Consider the following 10,550-nt stretch of genomic DNA (forward strand, 5'->3'; position numbering starts at 1 on the left):
TGAAGAATGCAATTATAGTCAATATTCATAATCCTTGATGTATTTATAATATTATGTACAAACACGAAAGAAAATGATATTTTAAAACAAAAGAAGGAAAATTAAAAGAAAGGAAATCAATGAGAAAACCTAAAATTAAGATCTTTGATAGTCCATACTATGGTAAATAACATATTTACTATCAGTTATTACTCGTAATAATTTAAGAAAGTATTTTCATAAAATATGTAATAGGAACAGAAAGTAAATAAATGTACTTACGAAGAGTCACTCGCCGCCATTATTTACTTGATCTTCAACACTTTAACAAATATGAGAATGTGAAAACTTACTAGAATCTAATTTACAAAGATATATGATTTTATTTAAGAAACATGTCTCTTTTATATATTGGGTATTAAATACACTCGAACCTTTTCATTTTACAAAAGGACTTATCACACACATATCTCTATCTCTCACACATTGTAATAAATACATTTTAATTTCATGGTTATTAGTTGAATTTCTGAAGTGTGATTGTTTGATGAAGATAAAAGAAATATAATATATATTCACAAGTAATTACCACGATTCATAAATAAAGTAGTTGTATCAATCGCACTGAAAGATGAACAAGATATCAAACTGAGCAAAACAAATTGCCAAAATATTTTGCAAAAATAATTACAAATTGCATGGATTTCCGAAGATCATTGTGAGTGATAGGGATACCAAATTTAAAGGAAACTTTTCTAAAGCTTTTTTCAAACAAATGAGGACATCCCTCAACATGAGGTTAGCATACGACCCCAAACATGTGACCAATATGAAATTGTCCATAGATGTTTGGAAGCATATCTCTGTCATTTTGTAAGAGATTAACAAAAAGATGGTTTGAATAGTTACATCTAACACCATGGTGGTAGAATTCCACTTATCACGTTTCAATAAAACTAATGTCATTTCAATCTCTCTATGATTATACACCCCCTAAATGTAAAGAGTTAACCATAAATAATATAAAAATTCCAACAATAAGGAATCAATTTGAGGATAACTAAAAGGTTGCTCGAACACTAAAGGAAAACTTAAATATTGCAAGAAACCGCACGAAGTAGCAAGATGACCAATGTAGTTTAGAAATAAAATTTAAGTAGATTGGGTGTATGTGAAGTTTCAAACCTTACAAACAATTATCATTAAAAATATATGGGAAAAACAAGTTAGGCCCCGAGTTCTATGGTCCATATCAATTTGTGAAGAAACTCACTCAAGTTGTGAAGAAAATTGATTATGTTCTTAAGTAATTAAAAAATACCTCAACAAGTCGAAGGGCCTAATGGAAGGTGTTTCTCGAGAGATAGAGGATTTTTGTTAACATCTCTCATTACCTATGCTTTGAGCATAAAATATTTCTTTTGAAAGCAATGTAATCTTATATTCTTATATATATATATATATAGATATATATATATATATATATATATATATATATATATATATATAAAATAATTTTAATTATATATTAATTATGTAGAGAGGCACCACTAAACATAATGACCTTTGGTGAAAAGGCGCTTAAGACTATTTATGCTAGAGCTTTCATCATAAAAGAATATTGATCTATAAATTATTATTCAATTTGTATAAACAAATTTAATTTTATTAGTTTTGATTTAACATGATAATCGTTAATTAACTAGATTTCAATAAAAATATATAAATCCGAAATAAATTTTAACCATTATTATTAATAAAAAGTAAAACTAAAGTAATGTTAGCAAAATTTGAGAAAAAAACCAAAAATTTAATTTTAATTAATAAAATTATTAATAAATAACAATAAAATCACTAACATTACATTACACTTTTTATTAAATATATATATTTTATCTCTTAAATAACCTATTTATTTAATTAATTTAATTATTCTCTTTATGTGTTATTCAATTAATATAATTATACTCTTTAATCACTAATATATTTATTACTTATTAATATATTTATTTAATTACTCCAGCATTGACGGTTATGAAAAAACTAAGAAACGTCAAACCATGTTTCACGGCAATTAAGAAATGTAAAACCATGTTTCTCTTCCATTCAATGTTGTGAAAAATACGGTGCCGACCCATGAAGAGAAAGCCTAAAACATATTTATAGAAGAATTGGTGCGGCACTCTCACCATTATACCTTTCCATATTGAATCGAAGTGGAATGTTCAGCGTTGAAGTCTATTTTCAGCGTGGAAAAGCGATATAATCTTCGCCTGTTGTATAGAAATAAGCGGTTTTGATTTTGCGATCTACACCTACTGTGGTTTCGATTATTTCGGTTGAATTGGGTTTGGATTTTTATTTCCGTTGAGTTGGCGTTAGGAAGTTGTGCTTTCTTCTTTTCCAGGGTCAGTGAGTAGAGAGGCGATGGCACAGAATCAAGTCCAACCAGCAGAACACCGTGTCGCACAACATCAACAAGCAGTTGCTAACGGCAACAACAATCGATTGCTGCCGAAATCTCTGTATGTGGGGGATTTGGAGCCCAATGTGACCGAGGCCCAGATATATGATCTCTTTGGGCGAATTGGCCCGGTTCTCACTGTTCACATATGCAGAGATGCCACTACCAACACTTCTATGGGATACGCTTATGTCAATTATAGGTTCGCTGAAAATGCTAGAGAGGCTTTACGTTTATTGAATTCTGCGCCCCTTAATGGAAACCATATTCGGGTAATGTACTCACCCCATGACCCCAGCATCCGTAACTTTGTATCAGCTAAAATTTTTGTAAAGAATCTTGTTAGAACAGTAGGCGAAGATGCTTTCTATTATACTTTCGCTATGTGTGGGCCCATTCTTTCTTCTAATATTGCAACAGATGCATCAGGGCAATCCAAAGGATATGGATTTGTGATTTATGAACGTGAAGAGGGAGTGCAAAATGTAATAAAATATTTGAATGGTCAGTTTATCAATGGGGAACAGGTTTATGTTGCTCCACTCATGAAAAAGGAGCAACGAGAACGAGAAAATGGAAACACCAAGTTCACTGATGTTTTTGTTAAGAATTTATCAGAGTCAATGAATGATGAGGATTTGAGATATTACTTTAGTGTGTACGGACCAATTACAAGTGCCAAAGTGATTAGCGATGCCGCAGGTAATTCAAAGTGTTTTGGATTTGTTAATTTTGAGAATGGAGATGATGCCGCAAGCTGCGTTGAGAATTTAAATTGGAAAACAATTGATGGTAAGGAATGGTATGTTGGAAGGGCATTGAAGAAATCTGAATTGAGGAGGCAATATGGATTAAATCTTTATTTAAAATATTTGGATGACAGTATTGATGACAACAAGTTGAAAGAACTATTCTCTATTTATGGCACAATCACTTCATGCAAGGTAATGAGAGACTTTCATGGATACAGTAAAGGTTCAGGGTTTGTGGCATTTTCATCTCCTTTACAAGCATCGCAAGCTAAGGTAGAAATGAATAGAAAACTTGTTGCTGGAAAATTTCTTTATGTTGATTTCGCTGAGCCAAAGGAGGAGAGAAGTGAAAAGTTACAGAGTCATTTATTCAAGTCTCACAATCCAATTGGTAGGGAACCTACTATTACTACCACTTTCTCCATGTATAAGCGTCGTTAGACAAAACCATCCAATTAGCATGGCACTAGTTTTTAGTCTTGCATCATAGTTATATTTTACTCATTTATTTAATTATCTTTCTTTCCTCTTTCTAGGTGAGTTAGTTATCTTTCATGTAAAAGGAGGTGGGGAAGATAATAACCACTACTCACTACCACACTAGCTGTAACTTGTAAGCACTTCAATCTTTAATAGTTTCTATTTGGAAAAGGAATGAATACTTAATTATTTAATTAGATTTGAATGATGATTACTAAATTGGTTTAGTTACATGTTTACATCATATGATAAGTTAATTGTGCATTGGTATGACACAATTGATCATATTAGTTTATATGATTTAGATAATTTGAAATTAGTTGAAGGGCACCCAATGAAGCTATAACATTATTTCTAGGTGGCCATTAACTTCTTAGCAAAGGGCAACAAGAATGATAATAGGGTTTCCACAACTGTATCATTTTCTAGCCAAGAAAGCTAAATACTTTCAAGGCATGTGCTAGATAACAGTTGTGGGAATTAGGGATGATTAGAGATACTTCCACAATGAATAATATTGAAAAAATATGAAATGTAATAATATGAATAGACTTTCTAAAAATATAATTTCTATTAATAAAAGCCATGTAACTATTTAAATTTTGACTTTTTCTAATGATGACATGTTTTGTGTGATGCAAAATGTAATATATATGTTTCCAATACCGTTAGATTTTATCACTTAATTAATTTTAATTTTATATCTTTTTATTAATTAAAATCAATACATTTTTTAAATTACAAGGCCTTTTATTTTTTATGCTACATGTTCCATTTCATGACTTAGATATTCTTCTCCATTACCAAGATAATCCCCCATAGATATTGTGAGAAGAAACCAAATTGTAGCTAACGAATAAGATCAAAGCCATAAAGAAATGCCCTCAAAGCTTATTCACATAATAGGTGTTCATGATTCTCCCTAATAGTTCCTCTTGTCTCAATTTATCTCATGCATTTTTACATACCAAGTAGTTTCACTATTCTCTTGTATATTATATGACACATAGAGCTATACAGTGGCATCTTTTTGTTACTTTCATTAGTTTGATCACTTTGCTTCCCTATTAGAGGGCCATTGGAACTAGTGGCATGATTGTCACATTGAATAATGAGGAAAAGCTTGTATTAGAATACCTCAACAAGTGGAAGAGCCTAATGGAAGAAGATGCTTCTTGAGAGAGAGAAGATTTATATTAACAACATCTCTCATTGCCTATGCTTTGAGCATAAGATATTTCTTTTGAGGAAAAGGTAATCTTATGTATAAAAACTAAAATAATTTTAATTATGGTTTGAGCCTAAAATATTTCTTTTTAAGGAAAAAGTGATATTATGTATAAAACTAAAATAAATTTAATTGTATATTAACTATATAGAAAGGCTCTAATAGAAGTGAAAAAGCACTTAAGGCTATATTTAAACATGAGCTTTCATGGTAAAACAAACTTCATCCATCAATTATTATTGAATTTGTATAAATATATTTCTATTTATTAAGTTTTCTTTAATAAAATAATGATTAATTAATAAAGTTTCAAAAAAATATATATAAAAAGTGAAGAAAATTAGAAGAAATATTATTAAATAAAAAATAAACGATTTAAAAAAATAAATTAATTTAAATTTAAAAAATAAATCACTAGACGTTACCATATATCCTTCATGGTACATCCTTCATTTTATATATATTGTCTATTAAATAACATATTTATTTAATTAATATATTTATAGTCTTTAATGTTTAATATATTCAATAATATATTTATTTAATTAGTCAAGTATTCACGGGTATGAAGAAACTAATAAACCTGAAACCATGCTTCTCCCAGTCTGTTTTGAATTGTCAGGATTGATTTTGCTATTCAATCTTATGAAAATTAGGATGCCCACCAATGAAGAGAAAACCTAACAAACCTTGCACCTATTTTGAAAATCCGATCCGCCACATATTTATCCCTCTCCACATGCCTAGTGGAGAAAGACATTCAGGAAAGTCGATGTGATCTTCACCTGTGGTAGAGAAATGAGCGGTTTTCATTCTCCATCCGCGGATTTTATACCTACACCAGTCGTGGATGGATTTTTGTTTTTATTTAGGTTTAACTGGTATTTCGGTTGAATTGGGTTTGGACTTTTATTTCGATTGAGTTGGTATTTGGGAAGTTGTGCTTTCTGCTTTTCCAAGTATCAGAGAGCAAAGAGCAATTGCAAATATTTAAATCCAACCAGCAGAACACCGTGTTTCGCAGCAACACCTAGAAATTGATAATGGCAACAACAACCAATTACTACCTAAATCTCTGTATGTGGGGGATTTGGAGCCCAATGTTACCGCGGCCCAGATGTATGATCTCTTTGGGCGGATTGGCCCGGTGCTCACTGTTCACATCTGCGGAGATGCCATTACCAACACTCCTCTGGATACGCCTACGTCCATTACAACTCGGCTGAAAATGCTAGCGAGGCTTTAAGTTTCTTGAATCCTACACCCCTTAATGGAAACCCTATTCGGATAATGTACTCACCCCATGACCCGAGCATCAGCAACTTTGTATTAGCTAAAATATTTGTTAAGAATCTTGATGAGCAACTTTGTATTAGCTAAAATATTTGTTAAGAATCTTGATAAAACAGTAGATGCAATAAAATATTTGAATGGCCAGTTTATCAATGGGGAACGGGTTTATGTTGGTATGTTCATAAAAAAGGAGCATCCAGAACGATAAAATAGAAATGCCAAAGTTTAATAATGTTTTTGTTAAGAATTTATCAGTCTCAGTGGCGAACGAGTTTATGTTGGTCCATTCATGAAAAAGGAGCAGCCAGAACGATAAAATGGAAATGCCAAAGTTTAATAATGTTTTTTTTAAGAATTTATCAGACTCAATGAATGATGAGGAATGATGAGGATTTGAGATATTAGTTTGGTGTGTACAGGAAATTCAAAAGTGTTTTTTATTTTCTAATTTTGAGAATGTAGATGATGCAACAAATTCCTTCCAGAATTTAAATGAAAGAAAATTAAGTCAAGTAATGGTATGTTGTAAATATGGAACAAATCTTTATTTAAAGTATTGGATGATAATATTGATGATAACAAGTTGAGAGAGTTGTTCCCTATTTATGGCACAATTGCTTCATACAAGGTAATGGAGGACTTTAATGGACATAGTGAATGTTCAGGATTTATGGCATTCTCATCTCCTTTTCAAGCATGCCTAGCTATGATAGAAATGAATGGAAAACTTGTTGCTGGGAAACCTATTTATGTTGCTTGGGCTAAGCTAAAAGATGTGAGAACATAAATGCTACAATCTCATCAACTAAGTTACTTAATCCAATTGGCAGTGCAACATAATCCATCATTTTCTTATAGCTATAGCTTACACATCTTGCCTGTGAGTGGTTTCTAATTTAGCTATCCTCTTTTATAACCATCCAGTAATATGTGTTTGTGTGTGTGTTTAGATATTTTTTTTTAATCAAAAAAATATTAGTATTATTGGATATTTATAGTTTTTGTAATGATATTATTTCTAAAAAGTTTCTCTCTAGCAAATTTAATTTTATATATATATGAATTCTAATTTTATTGGTTTTGTAAAGATATAATTTTTAAAATAATTTCTTTCTAGGAAATTTAATTTTCAATAGTTTGTTTTTGTTGTTGTATTTTTTTTAAGAATTATTTTTGTAATGATATTATTTCTTAAAAAAAATATTTTCCTAGCAAATTTAATTTTCATTATATGTTTTTTTTAAATAGTGTGGTTCATTGTATTCAAGATCCATACATATCCATTAAAACCCCACCTAAGCCTAATTGAGTATGTTATCTTTCATGTAGAAATATACACATCCACATAAAACCCACCTACTTCTATGTCTTGTTGAGTCTGTTATCTTTGATGCTGAAATTACTCCAAAAGAGGGAGCATGTCTATCTAGAACACAAATGGGGAGGATAATAACCACTTCTGCTTACCACCCTAGCTACACCCACTTCAAAATTTTCAATAATTTTTCTATTTGAAAAAAATGAATTTTTAATTATTTAATTAGATTTAAATTATGATTACTAAATTGGTGTATTTATAAGTTCACATCATATGATAAGTGAATAAATTCTTTATTGGTATGACATCTTTGATCATATTAATTTATATTATTTAGATGGTCTAGAAATAAAAAATGTTAGATACATTGATTTGTAGATGCTACTAATGGTTTAACTACTACCAAAGCAAGAGGAGTGTAGTGATATTGGATTACATCAACATTTTGTTGGAATTTAGATTAACTAATTTACATATCGATCGTGTATTTAGAACCACCAAGATAATATAAGCAATGTTTCTACTTCCAACCACTATCCCTCATGTCATGAATTGAGAAATTAAGGAATCTTTTACTTTGAGATTCCACATTGTTGTGAGAATAAGCCACATAACTGCTAAGTAATGAGAATTAGTTTAAGGGCACATAATGAAGTGATAACCTTATTCCTCATTGGCCATTAACCTCTCAACAAAGGTCAACAAGAATGAGTTAATATGGTTTTTACTATTGTAGCATTTTCCCACTATCTAGGGCATGTGCATGTGCTAGATAATTGTTGTGGGAATTAGGGATGATTTAGATTACTTCCCCAATTAATTTGGTTTTTTTGTAAAAATAAGAAATGTATGAAAATGGATCAGTTTTACATAAATATAACTTTTATTAGTAAAAGTTTGTGTGTAACTATGCCACTTTTGAGTTTTTCTAATAACAAATCCATATGTTTGCAATTACCTAATTATAGAGAACACATTATATTTATACACAACTATTCTTTTCATAATTCATAATTTTTTTATACTTTTTTCTATTAAAATTATTACATCCATGATATTATAAGGCCTCTCATTAGTGTTATGTAAGAGGACCTTAATAATATCACACAATTCTCTTTCTAAATGCTACGTCTTAGTGTCTAGTACTAAACTATTTTTTTCATTAAAAGAGAGGAAAAAAATAATCATAGAATAAATATAAGAGGGTTTTATATATATATATATATATATATATATATATATATATATATATATATATATATATATATATATATATATATATATATATATATATATATATATATATATATATATATATATCTTAACATGGAAAATAATATGTAAAGTCAATGTTATATAATTGTACAACATACTTGTCTAGCCTATAAAAGAATAAATTGAAAAATACATATGTAGAGTGGTTTTATAAAAACTTGAGATTTTGTTTTGTTTGTAGCCCAAACTACTAGCCTTTTCAAGGTAACCTTATATCTAAAGCAACAAATTCACCATACACAAGCTTACCATGTACAAAGATTTGATTTCAAAATAAAATGAGTATGTTGAAATAATAACACATGCACAACACCCCGGATGTGGGTGACCATTGAAGTGATGGAGGTTACAAACTGGCAAACAGGCGCGTGACAAGCCCAATGGTTCGTCGGCACAATGCAGATACACATCTGTGGTATAATTAATATGACGAACAGTCACCCAATGCAACATTTAATTCGGTGGGGAATCGAGACAACAAGCGTCTCATCATGAAAACTCAGGCCCCTATTACCCCGTCCTCAATTATGAACTCAGTTTCTTTGAGCTGGTGTGGTGATATTGTGTCGGTCTCCATGTCAAGACATCTCCTACCTGTAAGTGCTCGATGCTCGTCAGAAGTCGAACTACACAACCTTCACACCTCGAATGGAAAGAACTGCCCGCTGGCCTCCTGCATTAGTTTTATCCCTGGATATCACCACTCGCATAGCCAATTATGTGCTCAATTCATCCCTGCGTTGATTAGCTTTCTCCCCCATCTTCCTCTGTCGGGCCTCCCTTCCTCCTCCGTTGTTGATCAAGAATTTTGTGCTGCAATGCCTAGGCAAAGGCACCACATGAGAAGCCATGGGGGAGGGGGGGGGGGGGCTCTAGGAATAATCCCTCCCCTTCCCCTTCCTCCAACTCGCCCCCTGATCGCAATCCCTGTGCTTATGTTCACCGCTATATTCGTAGAAGTGGGAAAGCTCGTAGCCTCCCTCCCTCATCGCGGAATGACTCCCTCCCCTCTTACCTGTACATTGACCCTCGACCTGATTTTGTCACCTTCCCCCCTTCCTCTGAGTCCCCTATCAACCCGCAGACCTCCGCTTCTGTTCCACCTACTCCTCTGCCTGTAGATATCAACCCCTCTCGCCTAGTCGATGACAACAGCTCTGGCCCGATCCAGATCAATGGGATGACTTTCGGCAAGAGTGTAGAGGTGAAGGGAGCTCCTCAAAGGATTCTCGACCCAGCTCCTGAGGACAGCAGCTCTAGCCAGCTCTAGAACACCAGGACTATTGCAGGCGAGCCTGTAGCGATGGATGACACCTCTCAAGTGGTTCCTGATCCAGAACCAGATGATAAGGAAGGTTGGTGGTGCAGAATTGAAGAGGAATCGCCCTCGGGTAACTATAGAATCTAGCGCCTCTATTTTTCTCACCATCATGACTAATCTTTTGCGCTTTATGCTGGTCTTATCGCCTATGTATCTAAGCATGTCCAAGCTAAAATTTGCTGTTAATTTAGTCCTTAATTTATGTATGAGTCCATTTCCCCTCATGGGCAGCTCAGTCTTTTGGCTTACTGTTGTCAACTCAACGCTGGTTTCCTCCTGCGAGGCAGCGTTCAAACACTTCTCCGGCCAGTTTCCCCTTATGGGCGGTTCAATTTTTGATATTTTGCTGACTATATGGCATCACTCTGATGCCTAGAACTCTCTGTACCATATGTTTCCATAATAGATTTAAGCTTACTTAGAAAAAAAAATAACACATG

General features: G+C 32.4%; 1 protein-coding gene across 1 annotated transcript; it reads left to right on the plus strand.

The window, feature by feature from the left end:
- The first annotated feature begins 2,406 nt into the window (after positions 1-2,406).
- LOC149159198 (polyadenylate-binding protein 2-like) lies at positions 2,407-10,059 on the plus strand. Its single transcript, XM_089434229.1, has 4 exons — positions 2,407-3,245; positions 3,327-3,387; positions 5,928-6,109; positions 9,747-10,059. Exons 1-4 carry the CDS (start codon positions 2,407-2,409, stop codon positions 10,057-10,059), a joined length of 1,395 nt encoding a protein of 464 aa, XP_089290355.1.
- The last annotated feature ends 491 nt before the right edge of the window (positions 10,060-10,550 follow it).

This window comes from Pinus tabuliformis, chromosome 5_2 (genome assembly GCF_031772625.1).
Source record: "Pinus tabuliformis cultivar Carrire ecotype Pingquan chromosome 5_2, CPIR1, whole genome shotgun sequence".
NCBI lineage: Eukaryota > Viridiplantae > Streptophyta > Pinopsida > Pinales > Pinaceae > Pinus > Pinus tabuliformis.